Source organism: Lissotriton helveticus, chromosome 3_1 (genome assembly GCF_964261635.1).
Source record: "Lissotriton helveticus chromosome 3_1, aLisHel1.1, whole genome shotgun sequence".
NCBI lineage: Eukaryota > Metazoa > Chordata > Amphibia > Caudata > Salamandridae > Lissotriton > Lissotriton helveticus.
The window spans coordinates 950515674-950541728 of NC_136061.1; the positions used below are offsets into that span (position 1 = coordinate 950515674).

General features: G+C 46.5%; 1 protein-coding gene across 5 annotated transcripts in view; it reads left to right on the plus strand.

Annotated features, from left to right (window-relative positions):
* UBE2F (ubiquitin conjugating enzyme E2 F (putative)) overlaps window positions 1–26055 on the plus strand; it is a 1146915-nt gene that overhangs the window by 261955 nt on the left and 858905 nt on the right. For 4 of the 5 annotated variants that reach the window (XM_078681318.1, XM_078681321.1, XM_078681320.1 and 1 more), the window contains 2 exons: window positions 738–767; window positions 17013–17078. In XM_078681318.1, coding sequence (XP_078537444.1) covers window positions 738–767; window positions 17013–17078 — 96 coding nt within the window. The remainder of the gene's footprint in view (window positions 1–737; window positions 768–17012; window positions 17079–26055) is intronic. The other variant, XM_078681319.1, reaches the window with a different exon arrangement.

Consider the following 26055-nt stretch of genomic DNA (forward strand, 5'->3'; position numbering starts at 1 on the left):
TTTTATGTACATTTTACCATTGCACTCCAGCGATCTATATGTAAAAAATTTGCGTGCATCTATTTCCCCACTTTGTCTTTAAAATGTTCTGTATAAAGCACTTGGGTAACCTGCTGGTTTGGGTTTGTGTGCTCTAATTGTGTATGTGTCTTCTTGTTTCGATAGCAGTTAGTAAACTGCAAAGCTGTTACTTTCTGCAGTTTCATATACATAATCTGGTTTAAGGTAATCACTTGAGTCTCTAGTGCTGTCTGTAATGTATGAGGATTATGATCTGGTCTTTCAGCTCACCTGCATAGTGAGGTGATATAGAATATCTTTCACATTAAAACTCTGGTTCAATTTCTTCCTTTTGCAACATTAGCACATTGAGGTGTAGCAGTTTACATGTTTTTAAATGTAATTGTTTCTGAGTGCAGTCTCTTAATACATTATAGAGTTGCAAATTATCAATTCATCCAAGGAGCTATTGCTTGTATTATTGTGTTAAGTAAATCAGAGCCCTTCTACGAAGAACTTTTGTTTGCATATTATAAGATGTTAACATCAAATTGTCTCTTGCTCATAATAATGGTTATTTATCCCCAGAAAAGCTGGCAGTATTGATAATGTTAGAACTAGATATCTATTTATGTCCCGTATTTCTGCAATTAATGCAACAGGGGCACCAGGAACAACTGAAAATATTTCCTGCTTGGAAAAATATATATTTCTTTTTTTTTTCTCTTTTCTAACAGAAGTGGCAGAACTCGAGGCAAACTTACCTGGTAAGTACGAGTGAGGCATTTACCCTTACATTGACTGCACTGAATTTACCATGGGTTTATTGTTCTATACTATAGGGTTCTTGTGCACTGCATTGGTAGTATGTACAAACTCGAGTGTAAGATAACCAATCGGATGCCAGGACGAATCCTGCATAAAGCACCACAGCCTCATTGGAGACTTTCATGGAAGTCGAGCTGCTGGAATGGTCTGTGTTGTAAAATGGGCATCCAAATATCATCAGACCTGGTTGAAAGACTATCCATGTTTTTATGTAGTTATCCTTATTTATTGTCCTTGACGTTTTTGTTTAGAGCAAACAAAGCCCAAGAGCTTTGCAGTGCTTTACATAGAAGCTGTAAGAGTATAAAACATAGTAACGCGAGGAAAACTAATGTATAAGGTTAGACTACAACAGAAATCTGCAATATTGGATCAGAACTATGTACACATAGTATAAGCTGAATTAAAGCTATGTATAGAAACATTTTGATAGAGGTTTCGAACAGCAGGTTCCCCAGCTTTTGAATATTCCTCAGGCATCAAACTGGGTCTGCAAATTTCCACACTGAACCCCTGCGTTCCAGTAGGTGGCGTCTTCTGGCTTTGCCACCACCGTTCAACTCTGGAAGTGATGTGCGGAACCTCTTATAAGCACACCAGGAAACACCAACATCAGCTCCTTTCCGTGCCACCAGATGCGGGTCTGAAGCTAACCTTTATCTCTAATGAGGCAAAAAGAAAACAGTTCACCTGAAATTCCAGTGTACAGGAGACCATCCCACCCACACCACCTAAAAAAACCCACAGGGTTAAAACCTTGTAGCTACTGTCGCAAGCTAATGTCTGGCCAATCCCTACCATATGTCTTTGGTCACACCACAACTGCAAAATCTGTAGTGAGTGCGCCTTGATAAATCTGAAGACCAAAAATGTGAGGGAAGGCTATATTTCTCCAAACACCGGAAGATTCCACACCGTGACCAGCTGAAAGGAAGGCACTATTCTCGCTCCTGAAGTTGTTTCTGCAGTAGATCTTCTCCATGGTCGAAGCCTTCAAACTCCTGAGGAGGTGCAAGGGCCTAAGTGTGCCTCAGTCTCACTCCTAAACTCTTGTCACCTTTGGAGCTGACTCTTACTCTCATCCCATGGCTACTCAAGTTTCTGAGGCCTTCGCGGACACATCAGCAAATGCTAGAGTTTCATGGTGCCATGCTGTTCCTCTTTGACATGCTGCCAAGTCCTGTGGCACGCTTCCGGGGCTCCAGTAAGCCATGTTCCGGACCACTACTAAGCCATGTTCTGAATCACTAATAAATTGTCAAATAGGGAGATGACACTACGATACCTTGGGTGATAAAGCTTTCCTAACTCAGCACCTGACCCTAGAAAATTAAATGGTACAAGCATGCATAAGCAGAACCCCCGAAAGCCTTTCTCACCGCCTCACCAGACAGAGAATCAAAGTGTTTCAGTATGTTTAAGAAACTCATGATCTCCTCCACCAATCTGTCATTAACCTTCATCAATGCCTATTAGTCCGATACACTCGGGCTCTTTGTTAATCTGTTGCTCAGGTCCTACCTGCTATGCTGGAGGATTTTGGCCCCACTCTTACTCAAGCCATTCAGGATGGCCGCGAGTCAGCAAAGATCACAATTTCTCTGTGGGCCAGATATCATGGGTTTCATTGGTTGGACAATAGCCACCAGTGTGACACTTTGCAAACAAGCCTGGATGAGATCTACTGACTTTTCCCGAGATTTCAATCTTCCCTAGTGGACCTGACCCTCGATAACTCTCACCTATTCAATTAAAAACGTACTCTGCCTTGGCACTTTATAAACATCAGGGCCACAGCGAGCTCCCTGAGCCTGTCTGCCCCAACGTGTCAGTACCACCAGCAGTTTCACATCCTCTGTTCATATGGTAGGAGCTTTCAATACTGCCAACAAATGCTGGTTATGGGGGGGGGCGAAGCTAGCCGAGCCGGGAAATGGCCGCGCTGACGGCGAGCTCTCCCGATCAAGCCAAATATCCTCTTACTATCCCCGGCATCTGAAGCTTCGATGCTGCTACTGGCGAAGCGTTAATATGTGGTGATATGCCTGATCTAATAATTTGAGAAATCTGATGGTGCAGGACATCGTGACCGTGCCGCACATTTCTGTGCCGGACCTCTGCAGAGCCTCCAGTGACGCGCATAACCACGTACAGCCTACGCGAGCCCGGGGATCGTGGTGCGAGAAGCCCGCCTGGCAGACATTTTGTGGTGCCGAGGACTGCGCAGGGCCCAGACTACTACGCCGGAGTGTGCTGGAGAAATAACAGCTTGCTCCCAGGCTCCTCCTGGATGTGGCTGGGAGAGCACTGGACCGATTACCATCGAGGCCACTACGCACGTGAGCGGTGAGTGAGGGACTGTGAGCCTGGACACTATGAGCGGCACCCCCCGCACAGCTAGTTAATACACGCACTATCGGGACGAGGGGAGCGCCTGAAAGAAACAAAGTGACATCTGACCGGGACCGGGTCTGCTGCGCATTCTCCTCTCCCTTCCAACATATTACTGGGCCGCGTGCACTATCCACCCCTGTGGGGGCTGTTTGTGCCCACGCTACGGACATAGTTGCAAGCGCTATATGCCATAGTGAACTACTTGGATAGCGATTGCTAGACACCCTGTTGGCTGTGGATACTCTAGAATACGGCGGTCTGGTTGCTGTTACGTTCAGCCTTCTGTGATCTGAGCATTGGTATCGAGGACCTCCCCATAGCGAGTATAGTGCTGAGTGCCCTTGACTGGTCTGCAGTTGGGGAGCTCGCTTGAATTAATACTACTTTATAGCGGAGGCCACCGGACGGTGTGAGGGCAGCCAGCACCAGGAATAGGACACGCCACCGCTGCAGTCTCCTGGCAGAAGAATGGGTAAGCCAGACAGGAATCAACCCAAGCTGCAGTTTGAGCAGCAGCGGAAGGCCGCTAAAATGTTTGGAGGCCAACCTAGTCAGGACCTGCCAACCACAACGGCGGCCACCTCCCCGCCAGGGACAGACGTGCAGGCAATGTTCGCGACAATACAGTCCACTTTGACTAACATAGACGGGAAAATTGATTCACTCGCCTATCGGGTGGATCGTATGTCCGAAAGGTTGGACAAACACACGGAATGCATGCATATGGCGGAACGTAGGATCTCGGATGCTGAAGATGCGGCTCAGCAACTCGAACTAAAGCACAAAAAAGCGGAAAAGGCCCTGAAAACCCTTCTGACTAAAACAGAAGATTTAGAAGCGAGGTCACAACGGTGCAACCTACGCACTATGGGGGTTGCGGAGACGGCAAAGACCGGAAATATGGAGAGATATGTTGAAGATCTGCTAGTTACTACTCTTGGCAAAGAAATCTTCTCTCCCGTCTTTATTGTGGAACGTGCCCATCGTTCTCTCGCACCACCGCCAGTCCCTGGGGCGCGGCCCCGTCCTATCATTGCAAAAATCCTGAATTACAGGGATAGGGACGCGGCCCTCCGTAAGGCCCGAGAGCTGGGAGAAATAACACACGAGGGTATGTCAATCTCTCTCTACCCTGACTTTACATCCCAGGTCCAGGAGGCCCGAAAATGGTATATGGATGTAAAAAGGAAACTGAAAGACAATAACGTCTCCTATGCCATGCTTTATCCAGCCCGCCTCAGAATCACGGTAGATGGGAAGAAAACTATCTGTAATACCCCACAGGAAGTTCTGAAGTTTTTGCAGCTTAACCACCCACACGTCCTCCGGCGGAAATCCCCGCGTGGTCAGCATGCTGACATGGATCCCCCATCGGATGCTGAATAACGAATTGCCCTCCTGGGTCTATGGACTGGACTGATGGCCTCGGCCATGCCATCTTTTGAGACACATCATTAATGTATCCTTCGTTATTGTAGTCAATGATTGTAAATGCGACACAGTAATTCAATATGTCCATATGGTTGTAACCATGCGGGTCTTCTCTATTGCAGAAGTTATCACTTAATTTAGACTCCCTGTCCGCAGACTAGACGGTCAGACAATGGTATATGTAATTCCTGTCTAGCTTTGAATGTAACTATACCCGCACCCGTTATCGCTGTCAGGTATATTTTATTTCACGGTCCTCCGGCTTGATCCCCCAGACACACATCTGCTGGGGTTTTTAGCAGGCACTGCCGCCACTCCCCCCCCCCCCCCCCCTTGTGTGTACCACACAGTTCGATCTCTTTTGTTGGTGTGTCCAACTTTAGGATACTTATCGAGTTGTGGGGATATATCTCCTTGTTTTTGGGTTTTTTTTTCTTTCTTTTAATGATAACCTTGTGACTCTGGCTTTGTCATGATTGGGATGGTGAAGTGGGTTGGGGGAGGGATGGTTGTTTATGTATTGTTGTTACTGGTCACTGTTTCCATATGGTTCGACATCTGGCAATTTCCACACATGCCCGAGGTATCAGAATGGCTAAATGTTACACTGCTGAGGTGCAATGGCCACTGCTAGACCCTTAAAATTCCTAACATGGAACGTTCGTGGCCTCAATAGCCCTCAGAGAATACAGCAAATCTTTGTGTATCTAGATAGGCACTCTATAGATATAGCACTCTTGCAAGAGACCCATCTCCTCCCCTGTAATGCGTCCAAACTGGGTTATAGATGGTCTGAACGTTCAATATCTGCCACCTACTCGTCCTATGCACGTGGTGTCTCGACCCTCATACGTAAGGGCACACAGTTTCTCCTCGAACACACACATATAGACCCGCATGGCATATTTGTAATAATAACGGGCCTACTTAGAGGCACTAGGGTAGGCATAGTGAATGTATATGGGCCGAATGTGGACGACACAGATTTTTTCATGACCCTGTTCGCCAAGATACGAGACATCCCACCTATGGATATTCTTTGGGGAGGTGACCTAAATGTGGCCCTTAGCGCTACTATGGATAGATTCCATGACACAACGGAACATCACAGACGTGCACTTTCGGTTATCCTTAATGGCATGACGGAATTCCGTCTTCATGATGTATGGCGGGAACGGCATCCTGATGCACGAGAAAGCACACACTCTTCCACGGTACATTACAGCTGGTCCAGGCTGGACTATTGGTTACTGTCAGACTATGCGTCCACTTGGTCTATGAACATTGCACATCTTCCCAAGACCCTATCGGACCATAAACCAGTATCTCTCCAGTTACATATCCCAACATATATGCCCCCACCATTTGTGTGGCGCTTTAATGCAAGGGCTCTTTTAGACCCCATATATAGAGACGGTGCATACCGCCATAGAGGATTTCTTCACACACAATGAGCACTCTGTAGATAGCGGGGGTACGATATGGGAGGCGTTCAAGGCCACCATATGAGGAACTTGCATAGGCACCGCTGCAGGCATTCTAAAAGATATCAGGACACAGTTAAAAAATTGCGAGGATAGTATACGTTTGTTAAAAGCTGAATATGAAGCCACCCATGATGCCACCTCTTTGGGAAACCTACGTGCTGAGATAAGTCGATACAATGATCTAGCTGATGATGAGATGAAATATACGTCACAACGCCATAAAGTGCGCAGGCTGGGCGAGGGAGGAAGACCAGGCCGTGTGCTAGCGCAGCTGATACGCACGGAAAATACACCATACACTGTCACGCAGATAGAGGATGATATGGGACAGATGCATTATGACACTCAGGGAATACTAAACACGTTCGTAAAAACATACAGTGACTTCTATACCACGCAACATACTGCCACCGAATCCGAGATCTCACGATACATAGAAGATATAGAGCTAGTGTGGCTATCGGATGCGCATCGTGAATTCTTGGCGCAGCCGATAACGGAGGAGGAAACACTGACTGCCATAAAAAGCATACCAAACGGTAAATCACCAGGCCCTGATGGGTTTACTAGTGAATTCTATAAGGCATACTCAGATCTGTTAATACGTCCTCTTCTTGAGATGTATGATAAGGCATACAATAATAAGATCCTTCCCAAGACACTGCGTGAAGCGCTTATAGTAGCACTACTAAAACCAGATAAATGCCCTACTAAAGCGGATTCATATAGGCCTTTATCTTTAATAAACACTGACGTCAAGATCTTGGGAAAATTATCACCACAAGACTACAGCCACTTATGTCAACGATTGTTCTCCCTGATCAGTCAGGTTTTATTCCCGATAGATCCACCACACATAACTTGCGCACTATTTTCTCTCTCCTACATCAGTTGAACCCGAACCTACAGGCGGTGGCGGTCCTATTGCATGCCGCCAAGGCTTTTGATTCTGTGGAATGGACTTCTATGTTCACGATACTCCGACAAATCGGTCTACCCCCGAGACTTTTAACCTGGATAACCTTATTATACACTGTAGGAGAGTAGGGTCTGCTATCCTATGGTCACCCCAAATTTTTGCTTTTTGATTCACTGGTTTTCGACTACTGAGGCTGTGGGCCTGCTGATCAGACCCCCAGCCTGCTGTTCTCTCACTAAATTAATGATACATGTGCTATAGGCACATACCACAATTGGAAATGGACTCCTTGTCAGCCCCTGTATAATGCACTATAGGTGCCCAGGGCATAGGGGCCACCAAGGCCTACCAGGGGCTGCAGCATATCTTTTGCCACCCCTGGCTGGTTCTTAAATTGACACAACTGGCTGATCACTCAGCTGGGGTAAGGTGGTGTAATCACCCCTTACTTAGATATAGTATACCTATATCTAAACCTATATCTGGACACATATAAACCTGTGAGCCACTCCTATGGAAGGCCTCAACAATCCTGGAGGCAGAGTGCGTGGTTTAATGTGAGATGGAGCTCTAGCATGAGCTGAGCCTGTCTGCAGCTGTCGGGAACAACTCCCTAAGCTGTTTCAGGATAATGCCATACCATATACTCTTAAGTGCCTTATAATCCTCGCGGTTATATAGCAACTCTGGTTTGGCTTTATCAAAACATGTCGTGTAAGGTGTCATACGATTTGGAATACTATCCCCTCGCCAGTTCTGGCGACGGGGATAGCATTCCACCCCTCTAGAGGGGTAAGACATGTTCCTTTACTGTAATGCGGTTAATTTCTAAAAGGGCCTTAGATCCACAAAATGGATGCCTCTGCCACAGACAAGAGTCTGGACCCCTGCAGCTGACCGAAACTCAGCAAATGGGGCCTGGACAAAGGGTTTCCTGCCACAGGAGGGTGTCACCACCCTCCAGACAGGAGATAGTGGATTGTAGCAGGGAGGTCTGAAAGAAACCAGACACTGCCTGGGGCGCACAAGGCTGCCCCTTGCATAATCCGGCCAAACCGGTTCTGGGGCACTCCAGCCCTCGTGCCAGGGCGGCCTGGATCAAAGGAAAGGGGTGTATCCACCCCCTTCCTGGGTCCCACCCATAGGGGGGGACCTAGCAGGTAATCACGCCCCCCAGATTCGAATAAGAGTGGGAGCAGTGCCAATGCACTTCAGATTTCCTGGAAGAAACATAAGAAACGAAATTCTGGACCCTTCGACATCCTACTCAACGTGGAAGCCCGAAGAATCTCCCTTGTGGTCAAGGAGTGACCACCCTGCACCAGCAGGCACCATCCAGCCCTCGACGTCTACTTTGTTGCAGTTCCCGCCGGAACTCGAGCGACAGAGATCGACGAGATCAAGCTTGCCTGCCTTCCAACAGCCCGATCCACAGTCCCTGCAGAGCTGAGACCCGTGGAGGCGACCGGAAGCGTGGGGCACGCCATCTTGAACTGACCACGAGACGCTGACCGTGCAGCCCACGAGTGACCCTCGAAGCTGTGCACCGGGGTTTGAGAAGCCCCAACCCTGAGCCTCTCTGGCACCGAAGCTCACCCCTCTACACTCATCGAGTGCTGCGTGGGGCCCTTCTGCTACTTTTGGCTCAACGCGTTGGCCCGGTCACTTGCCAGCCGGCTAGTGGCCCCTGTGCCGACGAAAACTTGAAATCGACTTGTGAATCTGGTTGCTCCAGATTTACACCAGCTCCCCTGAAAAGGAGCCCCCACTCTGACCCTCCTGGTTCGAGTGAGAAGCAATCTCCCGGTTCCGCGTGGATTGCTTTTGCCAAGTGTTGTTTGCTCCAATCTTGAAGCCGACAGCGCCGACGGCGAGAGCCTGCGTGGGACAGATCGTGACCTGCTCCTGGACGTCGTAGATGCCCCAGAGCCCACGTGACAGCGGAGAGAAGCACCTCGACAGCGACCTGATTGCGCCCGACATTGCCTGGTTCCATCCTGGTTCCACCCTGGTCACTGCTGAGTGACCCAGACTCTGTCCCCTCTGCTTTCAGGTACTTTTCGACTCGAGTCCACCCTTGGACTCCACCGGACACTTCTCTTTCACCCCGCCTGCAGCCCTTTCAGCTTCAAGCACCAAGAGCCTGCGTGACGAAACCCGACTCAACTTCGACCCTGTGCACCCGCTTCCTGTGGGTGAGGTAACTTTGCTCCGCCGGTGTTCCCACACTGGTACACATCTCTAGGGTCTGTGTCTTAAGTTTTGTTCCTCTAGGTTCAGCGGAAGTGTCCTTAAACTTTAACTTTGCAACTTTTACGCACCATTGGTTAATATTGGTGCATGCGTGCGCTTTCCGCACTGCTCCCGAATCCCGTGGGCCTCTCCTGACTTCAGCACTGCTTGTCCTGACTGCTCCCAGCGATTCCCTAGGCCCTAGGCCTAACCACTGTTCGATTGGTATCTCTTATATCACTTGTTTAGTATATGGTTTGAGTGGCCACCCGCCCTCATCCATAATTGTGCAACTTGTATGTTTAAACTGTGCTTTTGATTTAACGCTTGTGCCCCTTCTTTATTCATAAAGAATACTGGGGATTGTTTTTAGTAATAAACACATATATTTTTATAATATATACTTGTGTGGTGTCCTTTCATTTGATATTACAGGATTGTATGTGGTAAAACAGCTCGCTTAACACGACCTCTTAAGTTAAGCCTTTAGGCTGCTTAGTCCATGCTACCCCTAGGATAGCTTGTCTAACAAGGTTGACTTACAACCTGACACCATAAGGGATTGTTTGGTCTGATAATAGGTGGTTCCAGAATTGGAAACATCACCTATCAGGCCAACTTCTCACATACACCAAACCAGTGGCACGTATAAAAGTAAATAGACACATATCGGATAGCATACATATACAGCGAGGCACTAGACAGTGTTGTCCACTATCCCCTCTCCTATTCTCAATAGCATTAGAACCTCTTGCATGCAAAATACGCCAACACTATGCACACACAGCCTTACGATTCCAGTTGCGCCCCATTAGCATATCATTATACGCTGATGATATGGTACTATACCTACGAGATCCTGAAGACAACATATCACCGCTATTATGGGAGTATGTAAAGTTCGGAAGGCAGTCTGGATTACAGATAAATTGGAATAAATCTGCAGTCGTTCCTTTGACGGAGTGCACTGGGGCCCCACAGCTGGATTTCCCTCTAGTCTGGCAAGATGAACCCATTAAATACCTGGGAATATGGATACACAGGGATGCTGATTTAGTGATCAGACAGAATTACGGTGTTACGATTGACCATATAGAAACACAAATCGATAGATGGATTGCACTTCCTCTTTCACTGGCAGACCGTATTGCCTTAATAAAAATGGCCATACTGCCAAAACTGTTATACCTCTTCATTAATATACCGATAGCACCCCCGTCTGCAGTATTTACTAGATTGCGAGCAAACTTAGTGAAATTAATCTGGGCTGGTGGACAAGCCAGAATCAGTCTCAAAACACTATCCCTTCCTTATAGTGCGGGTGGTTTTGCAGTGCCAGATTTCTATATATATTATTTATGTGCCCAGGCGCACTTTGCGTATTATTGGTATCATCCAGTGAGATACCTGCCACACCTTGCAGTCGAAGATGGGGATGCTTGCCCGATTCCATTGCCTAGTATACTGCTACATAAACGCACTCACTTGACGCCAAAGGTAATAAATACGGTGCGAACTACATCTCAAGCTTGGCAGCGCATCAGTCAATTGGCACACAAAACTTCAATCTATGCTCCTAATTATCCACTAGCATATCATCCCGAGCTCTCTGTTACGCTAGAGAGAAACAGCATGTCACTATTGGCACAGGTGGGCATCACACTCCTTGGAGATTTATATTCTAATGGTACTTTTATAACACAGGATGACCTATCATACATTAGTAATCAATCACTGCTATTTTGGTTCTTATACCACAGGCTGCGGGCAGCTGTCCGGGCATTGTACCCTGACTTCCCCACTGAACCGCCTTCCCTGCAACCGTTACAAAGCTTAATCATGGCTACCACCCATTCATACATGATCTCACGATTATATAGAATGGTGCAAACAGAAATAGGGGCTGACACTCAGGTGGCGCGGGCCAAATGGGATGTACTGCTAGACAACCCCCTCACGGACAACGACTGGACGAGCTGCTGCACATTAATTGCATTGCTTACACCCAATGGTAACCTCCGCCTCATTCATTATAAATATAAGCACCAAATTTATCACACTCCGGCCCGTTTATTTAAACATGGTCTGAGGGATAATGCTTATTGTAAAAGATGTGGGACTGATCAAGCAGACTTTAAGCACTTGGCATGGGGCTGCGGGAAGGTGCAGGAGTACTGGGTGAATGTGCTTGACCACTTGGGCTCGATGATGTCATGTGAATTGTCGTGTACACCACGTATATGTTTGCTGAGCCTTGATATACCTTTGAGATCTGTAAAGAAAAAGTTAGTGGCCATAATGTTACTGCTTGCTAAACGTAGAGTAGCTATGCACTGGGATAGCAGGCGATCACCCACAGTAGAACGCTGGATGCTAGATGCGTTATACTGCAGAGATAATTTTGTACTCGGAGGAACTCCCCACTGCATCCAAACCATCTGATATTTGGAGACCACTCACTATCTGCGTGAACATCCGGATTTGCTTAAGATGGACAATTAATCTCTTGCATTGACTGTTGATGGGCTATTGATCGTTGCTCAATCGATTCCAATTATGTTACCTGATCTCGTGGCAATAGATGCTGTGAAATATGGAATTGTTTTTATTGCAATGTATATGATGTGACTTATATGGAAGTGACCGATGTTTGTATTTACATGATGAAAATTGATAAATAAAATTAAACAAAAAAAAACAAATGCTGGTTCAGCCAGCCAAGGATACCATGCATCCCATTCATGATTGTTGCACCCACATACAATGTAAACAGCAGGGATAAAGAGCTACCCAATCACCAGCCCCTTCAACTGCTGCAGCAGCATAACTTCTTAGTAGATCCTTCCGGACATGCCACAACCCTGTTGGAGGCTAGCTGGTATTTTCTGTTAGGGTGGCAATCAATCACTTCGTTCAAGTGGGTCTTGTAAATTGTCCGTTGGGGCTATCTCCTTCCTTTTATTTCCACTCCCTTTTTCCCCTTCCACCACCATCGTGATGGCTGTCTGAGGACAAACTGTCTATTTTACAGCAGAAAGTTCAGGCCCTTCCCGCCAAAGGAGCCATAGCTATGATGCTGGCATCAGGAGTGGAAACTGGCTGCTACTCTTGCCACTATCTGGAGCCGAAGGATGGAGGCACTCCTATTTTTTTTTTCTTTCTTGAAGAGCTTTTGATGCCTTTCTGAGGGAGGAAAAATTCAAGATGCTCATTCTTGCCAGTTCTTGCCTGCCCTCACCCCTGGAGACCTGATGGCAGTGTTGGACATACAGGATGCACATTTCCTCCTCCCTGTCCTGCAGGCCCATAGCTGTTACCTGAGGGTGGGACAACAGCACTTTGTTTGCTATGTTCCCCTTAGTCTGGCTGTGTCTGGATTTCAGAAAATACTGCAAAAGACCTGCAGTGGTGGCATTGGGCCAGTGACAGTTCCCACTCCCTTCTTCACCCAGAGCTCTGCTGTGACCAGTGCATTGCTTCTGGGTTGGGGAGGCCATGTGGGAGAGGTGGAGATCAAAGGCATTATGTCTCCGACAAAGGCCTTCCTCCACATTAATCTCCTTGAGTTGCAGTCCATTCACTTGACTTTGGAAGCCTTCATTCCATCTATCAAAGAGAGGCAGTTGCTCATAGACCACACCATCACCTTGTGGTACTGCAAATGGCTCTGTAGTTTCAACACCAGGACAAAGTAACTCCGCTTTAGACGCCTAGCAATCACGAATGGCAGCTACAGTTGGAGGTGGTGCAAGGTCCCTTTTGTGTGTAGGGAGAAACTTGGCTCGATCTCTTCGCTGCCGATAACACACAATTTCTGGATATTAGCACCATGGAGTTTCCAAGACTGTGCTCTCTCACTCATTCTGTCTTGAGTGGGGCTTGGGCTCCTGTAAACCTTTCTGCTGCCGAATGGGCCCAAGTCATCGCAGTGACACTGGATTGGGCATGGAGAGTGTGACACCCAGAACTTCTGAGCATGGACATTTGTCCTCCGATCAGGCAGCTACTTTGGGAGATTGAGCAGTGGTCGTTGACCTTGTTCCACCTTTATCCCAAAGTAGTTTACCATTCTGGCAGCAAGGCTTCTGTCTACAAAATCTGTAGATGCCTGCCATTGGGACAGGTTTGTAGCTTGGTGCGGTACTCTGCAGAGTGAGCCGCTTCAGATCAAATTATCTGAGGGGTTGCCATTAGCCCATAAGTGATTTGCTTTGGGCACAGTCAAAGGTTATTTGTTGGCTCTTTTGCAGTTTACAACCCAGCGCTCTTTATTTAAAGGTAGGTGTGTGTGTACGTGTGTGTATGTATGTGTGTGTGTACGTGTGCATGTGTGTGTGTACGTGTGTACATGACCTCAATACTGTCTGGACAGCCAGATATGACAAGAAGGGCACTTTGCCTTCTCTGTCCTGCATTACTTTTTGGTTCGAGACAGTTCAGACTCGCCATCTGGGAGGTACTGCTTTAGTATCTATTCAAAAGGTGAGGAATGGGCAGTTAGAATTATCTATAAGAAGAACAAGTTGGTTAACTTTTGATAACACTCTTTCTCGCTTATTCCTCACCAAACCTACCTCTTCCTTGTTCTCTGAACTGGGCTCTTTTCCATCTAAAAATCTCCCACGTTTAGAGATCTGCACACAGGCCAACGCCAATTTACTGTTTGGCAGAGCATCTGGTGGGGGGGAGGGGGGTGTTGAAATCCTAGAAAGCAACTGAAGTGTGTATGATTGGGTGGGACTTGTATGCAGTTCTGCGTGTCACTTCAGGAGCAGTATGATATACTACAGCTTGAAAATTTCTCGATCTAGTTTGACGCCTGAGGGAATATTCAAAAGGTGAGAAATTGCCGGCTAGATAGAGTACCAACTAGAAAGAGTGTTACCAAAAATAACTTGTTCATTGTAACCATCAGTGGAAAAACAGCTGGTACATGTAACATTTATAGTACCTTCATCAAAGAAGAGGACAAAGAAGCGATTTTAAGGCAAAGATGAAATTGTTTTAGGCCCCTTATAGCTACATGGAGAGGTAGAGATGCAGAATAGGTTTGCAGGCACAAAGTGCTTCAAGGAATTCCAGGTTCAGTGGTGCCTGAGCTGTGAAGTTGGCGGGAATCTCCTCAGCTTGAGGCCAAGTTAAAAAGGGACCCCCAAAGCTTGAGTAAAATTCAATTTTCTGCAGCTAAACATGAAGCCCAAATGTTTGCTCATCAAAGGGAAACCTTTAGAAAGAGTATTTAAGTTAAGGGTGGGCGTAGTTCGCGAAGTAGCGCTATGCGAAGCTACGCGAAGTGCACTTCGCACTACGCGAACTTCACGTAGCACTACGCGAGCTGCGTAGTAGCATGTTCACACTGTGCAAGATGCGTTTTCAATGATTGCACAGTGCGGACAAGCATCCGGCACTGTGCAAGCATTGAAAACGGCATCTTGCACAGTGCGAGCTGTAGTTTTCTGCTGCTCGAGTAGATTATTACTCGAGCGGCAGCTTTCTCAATGCGAACAGGTAGTTTCTCATTGAGAGCGGTCGCGAGCATGCGCAACCACTCACAATGAGAAACCTGACCTCCTCGCGTTGAGAATCTCGCCGGGATGTCATTTTGCATGCGCGCGGTCGCGAACATGACGTTCAGGACCGCGAACAAGCAGAAAATGACCGCTGCACTACGCTACGCTGCACTACGCATGTTCGCACTGTGCTACGTGCAGCTCGCGTAGTGCGAAGTTGCGAAAACTTCGCAAACTCCGCGAGCGTAGCGTAGTGCTTCGCCCAGGGTTAATTTAAGTTCCCTTATTTTTGGGTAACCTTCGATCACTCAGACAATTTTCATATTTTTTTGGTGTAAAGGCCATGATAAATTTTTCCGAACAATTAGTTTCCAGGTTCAGTTGCTCTGTTAAAATTAACAAAGGAGTTAAAGTAAATTAAGCCCATTTGAGGGTCTTACTAAAAAGGACTACATCATCTGCATAGAAGACGACTGGTACAGGCTTGTTTTTTAACTACAAAAATATCACTCGTTTTCTTAATAAGAACATTGTCAGCCGTTAATAGGTAACAAAAATAAGATGGGGGCTAAAACACATCCCTGGCGCACACTACACCATAAAAGAAATGAATGTGTGCATTCCCTTTTTCCCCCTTAACTGAGGAATGTGGGACGATCGAAATGCAGGGCTCAGAGGAGGTCTACTAGGTCACCCTTGAGTCTCATTCAAGGCAAAAGCTGTCACAGCTTCGACCTGTATACACTGTTGAAAGCGCAAGAGCGGTCCACGAAGACAATGTAAAATGAATTGCATTTTGCGATGTTATATTTGCTGATAGGCAAGTGTAAATTAAGACCCTGCTTAAGTCTTCCCTGTCCTGTACCCATACTGGACTTCGGAAAGTATGTTATGTTCAGAGGTCCAGAGCAGTATCCTGTCTAGCATTATTCTCCCTACTAAGTTTCGGGATAGTCAAGCTGGGATATTGGGAGATAGCATTTAGGGTCCTGGAAATTTCCCTTTTTAAAAACTTGTAGTAGTACAGCTAAAACTCAGGACTTAAGCAAGCCTGTTTTACAAGTCGACTTTATACAGTTCGTCAGCAAAGGTGCCCAAAAATCAACAATCTTTACATGGGTCCCTAGGGACACCATCTGGAACCAGGGGCCTTATTCGACGGACTCTTCTTAATTGCAGCCCTCACTTCATCCAGAGAAAATGTAAAATTAAGAAGGAAAGGGGCCCCTCGCATATGAGGGGTCGTTGTTACTATCTGGGGACTAGAAGTCCTTACAATGGGGGTTACATATTATATAATTCCAATATTTGAGGCTGGGGCTTTTTTTTTTTTTTTTTTTAAAAAGCGTTTGAATTAACGTTTCAGAACCCCTTACTGCCTCTTTTAATTTCACATGCATCAACAAACTTATCCCAGGTTTCAGCCAGCAGAGCGTATTTGTTTTTTAACACCAATTTGTATTACTTATTATATTGACAAATCTCAGTGTAAAGGCAGCAATTTACAAGCCCCCCACTTGCCTTTAATCTGAATGTATATCTGACCCATATTAGTTGTTTTCTATGCCAGCTTTCACACGGTTTGGTGCAGTTCTCCATTGTTACTTTTTTTCTTCCATTTAGGACTACCAAAGACATTCAAAATGGATTATGGTTACTAGGCAGTTCAAACCTAGATTGTTTATGCGTAAATCTTTGACCTTGTACCCTATTTTAAAGTGTGCTTGAAATATATCCATCTACAACGTCATCGTGCGCTTATGATTGAACACCTACATTCTGTAAACAAGCTCTTGACAGATAGTACCGAAAAGCTGTGGGAATGTTTTCATGCTGCCGTGAATGAAACTCACTTACTCTAGCTAGATTTGAAACGTGGTTGTCTTTTTCTTGAAATGAATGTTTAACGAATATTATTACATAACATTACCTCTCCTTCCTTTCGTAATTATAGGTTTGCCATTAAAGGATTCTAAAGTTTGGCGCTTTCAGTTTGTGAAAAGGAAGGGTGGGTACGAGATTCTTCGGTTTGAATCTAGCACACTTGCCCCATTTGTAACGATTTTTACTTGAGTGTAGCTTTCTACATATTGAGATGGCTAAAGAATCATACTTCCTACCCTTCCTTTTAAATTCCGTTCCTGCTACATAAATATTGATGTAGGTTATTTTTTTGTTTTCCCCCTCACTCGCTGATCTTTTTCTTTTTAGGTACATGTAAAGTTGATTTCCCAGACGCAAACAAGCTCCACTTCTTTCATCTAATAGTAAGCCCAGGTAATTGTTTTCGTGGCTATGTTTTCTAGCACTGTAGAAAGTATGAATACCATTGTGCTGTGTGACAAAACTGAAATGGGCAGGAGTAGATTGTTTTGACGTACCTTCTATTTTGTGGCTGTTATGAATGCTTGAAATTCAAATATGCTCTTACTCAAATGTTGGTAGCATGTCTGGAAATATCTAATGAAGGATTTGGTCAACCAACACCATAATCCGCATGCTGCCTAATATTCTAAATGTTTTGCTAATTAAGTATTAAGATACTATTAAAGTTCAAGGCCTATCGACTGCTTCATTTGTTTAAAGAACCCTGCTACATGAAATTCAGATGAATGCCTTTTTTCGATTCTCCAACCAATGTTCTGGTCGAGATCATGACTACCTGGAGGAATTGAACATAAATCCTTACGAGGTCCACGCTTCTTTCCCATTGTAATGGGGTTAACATTTTTAAAAGCTTTAACAAAATATTAGCGCTTGGAAAACCTCTCCCCACACCAATGCTGTTGGATTGTTCATTGCCATTTCAGTATGAAGGGGCACAGTGTGTACTTGGCGTAATTAATCTCTCTCCGGATTCCTAAAAGGCTTATAACTAGCTTCTAACGGAGGGTCAACATAAAGATGAGCAGCTTCTAGCCGAAACAATCTTCAGTTTAAGGGCATAGCTTCCAGTTGAACATATGGGTATTGCGCTTGTTAGAGAATCGCTTAACTGCTGCGCCAAACTAGGGATGTGGGAAGTGGTTGACTACAAAGTGAAAAAGATATCTTAATATTTCACCTGCATGTCCTTTAGGTTGTTCTTACAGCAAAGATATGCACCATAAAACTTCATTGGGTGGGAAGAGGTCTAACAGTGGCAGTGAAAAATATCAAAAATCTGGCTTGGTGGCAAGAAGAAATGGAACATATCTATGACCTGGCAAGCTCCAGAAAGAATTTTACAACGCGCAAGGTGGCGTTTTTTGCCTTTGAGGGTGCATTCAGCTTCTTTCTAAACCAGCTGTGAAAACTGTACTTCATATTTTCAGAACCCTGTAATGGTGCAGGATTGTTTGATGTGGTGTTCATAATTTCATAAATCATGTAACCGTGTATGTCATGGTGATAATGTGAATATTGACAAAGCAAATGTTTTTGCTTTTTGTATAGTTAGGATTTTTGGTCTTGTGTTTAGTTTGACACTTTTTATCGGGTACTAGTTGCTAGAGGCATTCACTCCTCATTTCTCTATGGTGCTCTAGTTCTCTAATACTCTAGTGCTGATCCAGTTCATTCTTCCCTTTACTATGACATGATTGGATTTACCAGATTGGTGTTTATCAGCAAGCGGTTATTTTTGTGGGTAAAAATAGGTTGGGCTATATAAAGAGTTATGATTGAAGGGTATCAGTATTTGTTAGTTTCCTCCTAGGAGCCTTCCAGGCACATGGACTAGATGTGAAAGTAGTTTTTTACCATGACCCTACAATGTCAACTCACACACCCCCCCTCATTCCTTGTTGTGATGGCTGATCTGTCTTGGAATCATGCGGTTGCTGGTAGAAGAATGGGAAGATGTAGGGAAAGTGCAATGGAATGATAAAGGAAAAGGATAACTAGGAAGGAAGGCTTTAATATACAAAGAGGTGGTAGCAGGAGAGGGAGTGCGAACTATGCCATAGAGATGCGAGGGGAGTAAAATCAAGAGACATGGTTTTCAAGAGAAAATCAGATCCTTGGATGACACAAGGACTGATTGACCATATCCCCATTTAGCTGCCATATCAGGTGTGATACACTCACAGGGCCAGTATACGAAGCCAATATTGTGAGTGAGAAGCTGACACTGGTGTGCTGCGCAGGTTCTGTTTGCATCCGTAAAGTAGAAAAATCATGTCTCTTGTTCTTGATTTGTCTGTAGTTTAAAAAAAAAAAACCTTTTCTATTGAATGTTTATCGAAAATACAAAGCAATCACCTGGCACATACGCACTCATTACAATACATTGAAGCCATTACTGTACCCGATACAGTTTCTCCTGTTATGTCATACAGATGCACTTTTAAACAAATGCTAAGCTAACTTTCATGTATAATCTGGGAAGTTCATCACTGGGGAGCACTGGAAGGTGAAAGCCCCAAGCCAGCGTGCAAATCAGAGGATAATCTCACAATTATCGTAGTTGAAAACACTAACACTGAAGGGATGAGACAGGGAACCCACAGGAGGCTTCGCAGTAGTGAGGGCCCTGTGCATTCTTTTAACTGAGAAGCAAGGTGATAACCCGGTTGTAGGTACCCATCTCTTCAGCCAGTCAGAGATTTATGTAGTCGACGTGGCACAGTTCGCCTCCTCCGGAATGCCCACGATGCGTAGGTTGTTGCATCTTAACCTGTCCTCGGAATCTTCTGCTCTGGCTTCTAGTTGCCATTCTTTGTAAAGAGGCAATGCAGGACACCTATGATTTTACTGGGTCTTCGGTTTCTGAGACTCTACCCTCTACCTCCGTAACTCTATCCACTGTATCAAGTCTAATTCTATTTTACCCTCTTTGCCCTCTGTAGTTTTCCTTAGGACTTCAATAGCCGGTAAAAAAGAGGCAGTTTGCAGCCCCTCTGCCCTGACCTCTCCCTCACCTTCAGCCCCAGCTTCGTCATACTGTACTTATTTAGTTTAATTTGTATATCTTTTTCTATGCCATGAGGGCAGAGGGTTTCTCGTGCCAGAGAAGCGGTTCGGTTTGTTGGGGTTAGATTGTAGTGTCCTGGGCTCGAAGGTGTAGAGCGCTTCCACCAAACCTGCATCAAGCACTGTCCACTATGTGACTCTTGGAGGGGGTGGGGGTACACATCTAGAGCGGACTGGTCCGCCTCCCTCTCCGGAGAGAGATTTTCCCTCGGTGTGCACCCTTATATCTTGGGCAGTTCAGGGGACCATGATATTTTTTTTCAGGGTTCACAGAAAAGGTGGCAGAGCCCGTAGCCCCACACCAGTATGGCACTCCACCATGAGGAGGGTGTCAAGTAGCATTCGCCACCTCAGGACCATAATATGGATTGCTTCCCTGGTGCCTGACCTGCACGGGAGCTGGGGTTGCAGGTGCATTTCGACTTCATAATGCCACCGACTGGGGTGCTCCACCAGTGGGGTGACTGGGGAGAGTTTAACAAGGTGCATCTGGTAGTAGAGGCTGACATAATCTGGCCAGCGCATTAAGTCTCAGTAGAACCTACACAGTGCTGATATCTCAGTTGGTAGTTTGGTAAATGCAGTCTTTGTTCAACTGGAGTCCCTGCCCTTCCTAGCCATCAAGGTTTACCCCCACCCCCCTCCTCGTCCCACATTAGTGATGATGCAGTTATACATGGGATTCCTGTGCAAGTCTGTATCAAGCCTTCTAGTAGTGCACGATCGGCTCAGGGAGTTATGACTCACCCTCAATGTCCACTTCCTACTATGGATAGTGAAGAGGATTCATCTATGCTCTGTGTGTCAAGTGCTGCGCCATATGCCTCACCTTGGTCCCTGGAGGGTGTAGTGACAGTCCCTCTGGCATATTGAGCTATGGCAGGAATGCTCCACTTCCTCACTACATGTGGTGTGACGACGACTGTGCCTGCACCTGGGGTGGCATCTGCAGTCCGTGCCTCAGGCAAAGCATGAAGTGCCTTGCAGGCTAGATGTTCTCCTACAGTTTGTGGCAACCACGGTCAATGTCTTTCGAGCTTTGCCTGCCCCCCAGCAGTCCACCAGGAAAGAAGGCCCTGTGCAAAAATGGCCATCTCGAGGTGCGTTCGGGGTCCCAGGACTTTGATTGCAGTTTCCCGTTGGACCAAACTTGCTCCTCTCCTCGGAGCACCTACGGAGAGATGGCTGAAGGTGCTCCCCCGTCTCCGCAGCTCATGAGGAGGAGCCCTCCGGTGTATTAAACCTTCATACTGCATCCAACACCCCCCTCCCCCCGGCACACTGCATCCGACCAGCACTGCACTCTTGTATTACATTGGCTCTCCCGCCTACACAGATGTCAGGGCCTCCGACTGAGGTCTTTGCGTCACCTAGTTCTCAGGATCAGCCCGGGCTGGGTTTTGCCGGGCTGGGTATTGCCCGGAAATATGCGATATGTGGCATAGAATGGATTATTGTCCTGGTGGCTCAGAGCTCTCAAAATGCAGTTGCAGTCATTTGGTCTCAAAGACAAATCCTTCTGTCTGCAGTTTTAATACAAGAGACGGCACTTTAACTCCATGATAACTTGGAGTATCACATTGGTATAGAACAGCAAGTATTCCTCACATTCTCCTCTTAACTGAACAACCACTTCCCACTTAAAAGCATTGACTCCATTTGATACTGTCAAAGTTCCCCATTGCATCCCCTAACAATGTCTATATTTTAATCTGCACTTGAATCTTATTGATGCACTGCTGCATGAGTTTAGTATAATTTCCCCAAAATGTGCTCATCATTACCATCCTACTCTGCTGTAACTAAAACAGCCTTCCAAATCTGTCATCGCTTAGCTCTCACAAACCTATGATAAAATACAAATATGTATGGCCAGTCACCATCTCAGGCTAAACAATCTTCTGAATTCATGAAGATCCTAAGAACTTTCAGTCTTAGTTCAATCCTGGTTAAATACCCTCACTTAATGTGAAAGCACCCCTGTTCTCATCAGCGCTGCCAAATCCACATGCTCGACTTTGGATAATAAGTTAAACTTTCAACACTATGATTAGCATGGCCAAGAATTTGCATTATTTTGACATAGTATGTAATCCTTGCCCCTCTGTCCCCTTCTCAAAGATTTTCACCTAAGCACTTTGCACACCCTTTCAAGAAAGGCCTACAAAAATGCCAGTTGTATTCCTCCTGCTAGTTGTACAGTTCTGGACACACTTTTGTTCCCTAATCCACTGCTTAATTATTTCTAGATCACCTTTTTTTATTAATATCTGTATCTGGAATGTATTTCTAGCTCTGATGGATATATCTGCCTGTGGATTCCTCACCTTTTGAATTACCCCTTGCGCAGCATTCCACAGAAACCTTTCTCCGTAGCTCTCCCACGCCGACAATGATGTCACAATGGAACGGCTCCGCTCCTGACCCTGCGCGACGTCATCGGAGCCATAAGAAGACCTCGTCTGCATGCTAACGGCCATTCCCTTTTACGTGCACCATCGACGCATAACGGTTTTTCCAGGGCTCTTCCTTTCTGAGTGTTTCATTGTTACAGGTTCTCCTGAAATTGTAGCAATGCAATGGCTACTTAGAAGAAATCTGGTTCCAAGCCTTGTAGGAAATGCGGGGGTCATATGCCCATCATGGATCCCCATGATGATTGTCTTTGATGCCTGTCGTCGGATCACGACGACGAGGGATGTTCGTCATGCTGACTCAGGAATCTGAAGGCCCTCAAAGAGTGGGAGGCCAAATTGTCCATGACCAGGTCCAAGAATCAGAAGAGGGGCGGAAGAAGGACGAGATCGAAGTCCAAGTCACCGACTCCAGACACCTTGAAGCCATTGAGTAAGCACAAGAAGTGGCGCCATGGTTCCAGACGTTGTTCTTCTAACGATTAGTCACCGAAGTTGGGGTTCCCGGTACGACGATGTCACAGAAAGGATGAAGTCTCACCTCTTTCACCTCGGGTAACTTTGGTACACTCTCCGGCTCCAAGAGACTCTCCGACGCCCAGGGAAGTGACGCCTTCGCATCCGGCCACTCCGGCTCCAGGGTCTCCAGCGCCGCAGCCGGTAACAGTCTTGCAGCCCTGAGAGGTTCCTGAACAGGCGGTACCGGATCTGTACCCATCCTTTCCGTCTCCAGGTATGGATTCTCGCATTTTGTGAATGCGATGTATGGCATGTTTGCCCGGGCTGCTATCCCTACTGGTGCGCCTAGTGGCCCCATTGGACCGTTGTCTTGTAACCTCAGAGGCTTACCACCTCGTTTTGCACAGGCACCTTTCCTTCCATTTTTGCCGATGACCATAGGAGGTTGGCCTCTCCCAACGCCCGGGTGCAATCTCTGGCTGGATCCAGTCCGGCGCTGTCTTGGCCTCGCCCGGCACCCTCAGCTATCCCTCTGGAGCCTCCATTGACTCCAGCCCTGAAGTCACTGGTGCTGCGTCTGACGCAGATACCCAAGCTGAGATCTAGAATTGAGGCACTGAGGCTTTTGGTGAAGGAAGAATACCAGGAGCAACAGGAAGAGGCTGAAGAGGAGGAAATTATTGATCTCATGCAAGTGTTTTAGGGTCTTCAGGAGGCTGGTGGGTTGGATGCGTCTCTGGAGTGGGAACTCTCTTTACCCCAAGGCCTTCATTCGACGGAGGTGTCTTCTTACCACTCAGTCATAAGGAAGGCGGCGGATTTACTGGACTTGCTGTTGCCTACTGTGACTATCAAGTCAAACATCCTGACAGTGGTTCTTCTCTCTCTTCCTGTGACAGAGCCTCTGCTCCCATTTAATGATGCTTTGACGGAGCCCATCTTAGAGGAATGGCAGAAGCCTATGGCTACCCTGCTGTGTTCAGATTGGTGGCAAGAAGGTTTAAAGTAGCGCCTGGGGATCCAGCTTTCTTATCTACACATCCATCCCCTTAGAGCTTAGTAGTTCAGGCATCATGCTCTACGAAGAAGTATTCTGGCTCTTTTCCATCCACGCCTGGAGATGGAGACTCTGGGGATGGAACAATCTGCTAAGAAGGTGTTCCCCCTCAGCCAGTATGGCTTTAAAATTGACATACAACGTGCCTACTGGATCGCTACATTCATGCTTTTATGGATTCAGATAAGGAAGTGAGCCCTAAGCTTCCAGAAGACATTCAGGGCCACTTTGTGGAGGTTCTATAAGACACGCAAGCTGCGGCCCGTCAGGTCATTCAATCTGGGCTTGACACAGCTGGCTGTTGCTAGGGTGATGGGTTCCACAGTAGCAACTAGGAAGCACAGCTGGCTCAGGGCATCAGGTTTTTCTCCGAATGTGTAGGCCACTTTTTTGGAATGGCCTTTTGATTGGTCTCTTCTCTATGGTACCAAAGCTTTGGCTACCGTAGATTAACAAGGGTTTGGCAAGGCTATGCCCTTTCGGGCCCAGCACTAGCAGCAACAACAGGTGGACCCTCTGTATAGATCATACAGAGGGACAGGCCGAGGTCGCCTCCGAGGCTCAGCTTGACAGCAAGTCTCCTCCTCCTCTCTTGCTTCTCCTACTGGTGCAGCAAGGAAGCAACTCTAGATCCCCCATCTTGGAGCATGTTGTCCCATGGGAAGTCTGGTATCCATTTTCTAATAAATTGGAGATCTGCTACATCAGATCTCGTAGAAAATGGTTACGCCCTTCCTTTCCTAGAGTTTCTCCCTCCTTTCCCTCCCTCGCCAGGGCTGGTGCTTGGAGGACCATCTGTTATTCCTGCAACAAAAGGTTCTGTCTTTACTACAGAAGGGTGCAATACATTTGTTCAGGAGCAGGAAACGGATCAGGGATGCTTCTCCCGGTATTTCCTTATCCCAAAAAGGATGGGCGATTGAGACTGATCCTAGACCTCAGAATCTTGAATTTTAACCTCAAACAGGGGAAATTCAAGATGTTGACCCTAGCTCAGGATCTTCTGGCGCTGCAGCAGGCAGACTGGATGGTGTTGATTGGTTTGCAGGACGCATATTTTCATATTCCTATCCAGAAATTGCATCAGAAGTATCTCCGTTTTTACTGTGGGATCTCACCATTACCAGTTTGTGGTCCTTCCGTTTGGTCTTGCATAGGCTCCACGGGTCTTCACGAAGGTGATGGTGGTGATAGCGGTACATCTCAGAAGATCGGGAATTCCTGTTTTCCCCTATCTGGATGACTGGCTGCTCAAAGCAAAGTCACCAGAGATGGTGCTGCATCATCTGCAAGTAACACGTCTGTTGTTCGACTTGAGTTTTTCGATAAATGTACCCAAATCTCACCTGGTGCCCTCCCAACGCAACGTGTTCATAGGGGCAATACTGGACACTGTGAGCCGTTCTTACCACCTCAGAGGATTCTAGACATTCAGGCTATGATTCCAATTTTTCAAGATGGAGTGGCTGTTCTAGTCCTAAAGATCTTACGCCTGCTCGGTCGGTTCGCTTCCTGCATACTGGTGGTCAACCAGGGCAATCCAGTGGGGCCTTCACAGGCAGTGGTTTCTACACAACTGAGATCTCAGGGAGGTGGTCTGACTCTCCAGAGACACTGCAGCGTAGCTGTTGTGGTGGGGTGTTTCGGACGGATGTATGACGTTACAATGCAAACTATTACAACGCATACCTTCACAAAGTGGTTTTTACAAGGCAATTCCATTAAAACGCATGTTCCATTACAACAAAAATTACTAATCTAACACAGCCGGTTGCTTACCTCAGGGAAGGTGCTGGTCAGTGAGGGATATGCGTTGTAATGGCATGCGTTGTAAAGGCATTGCGTTGTAATGCCTGAGTTGTAATGGATGTTTCCCGTTTTGTACAACCTGTCTCGAGGGAAGCTGTTACAGCCTCCTTCTCTGGTGGCCACGGTGATAACTGACGTCTCCACTCTAGGGTGGAAAGCTCGTCTGGGGGATCTGGAGATCAAGGGCCTTTGGTCTACAGAGGAATTATTGCTTAACATCAATCTTCTAGAATTGTGATCGATACGCTTGGCTCTCAAGGCTATTCTTCCCTCCCTTCGCCTTCAGTCAGTTCAGATCCTGACGGACAATACGACAGTGATGTGGTACATAAACCGGCAGTATAAGGTCGTATCCTCTCTGCAGAGAGGCTCTGACCCTCCGGTCCTGGGCTCAGGGCCATCAGATTTGTGTAATTGCAGATCATCTGGCCAGGGTGCTGAAAGTGTGTGCAGACCGTCTTTTGGCAGCATTCAGCCAATCACTTGTGGCGTCTTCATCCAGAGGTCGTCCATCACATTTTCAGGATGTGGGGGTTTCCTCAGTTGAACCTGTTTGACACTC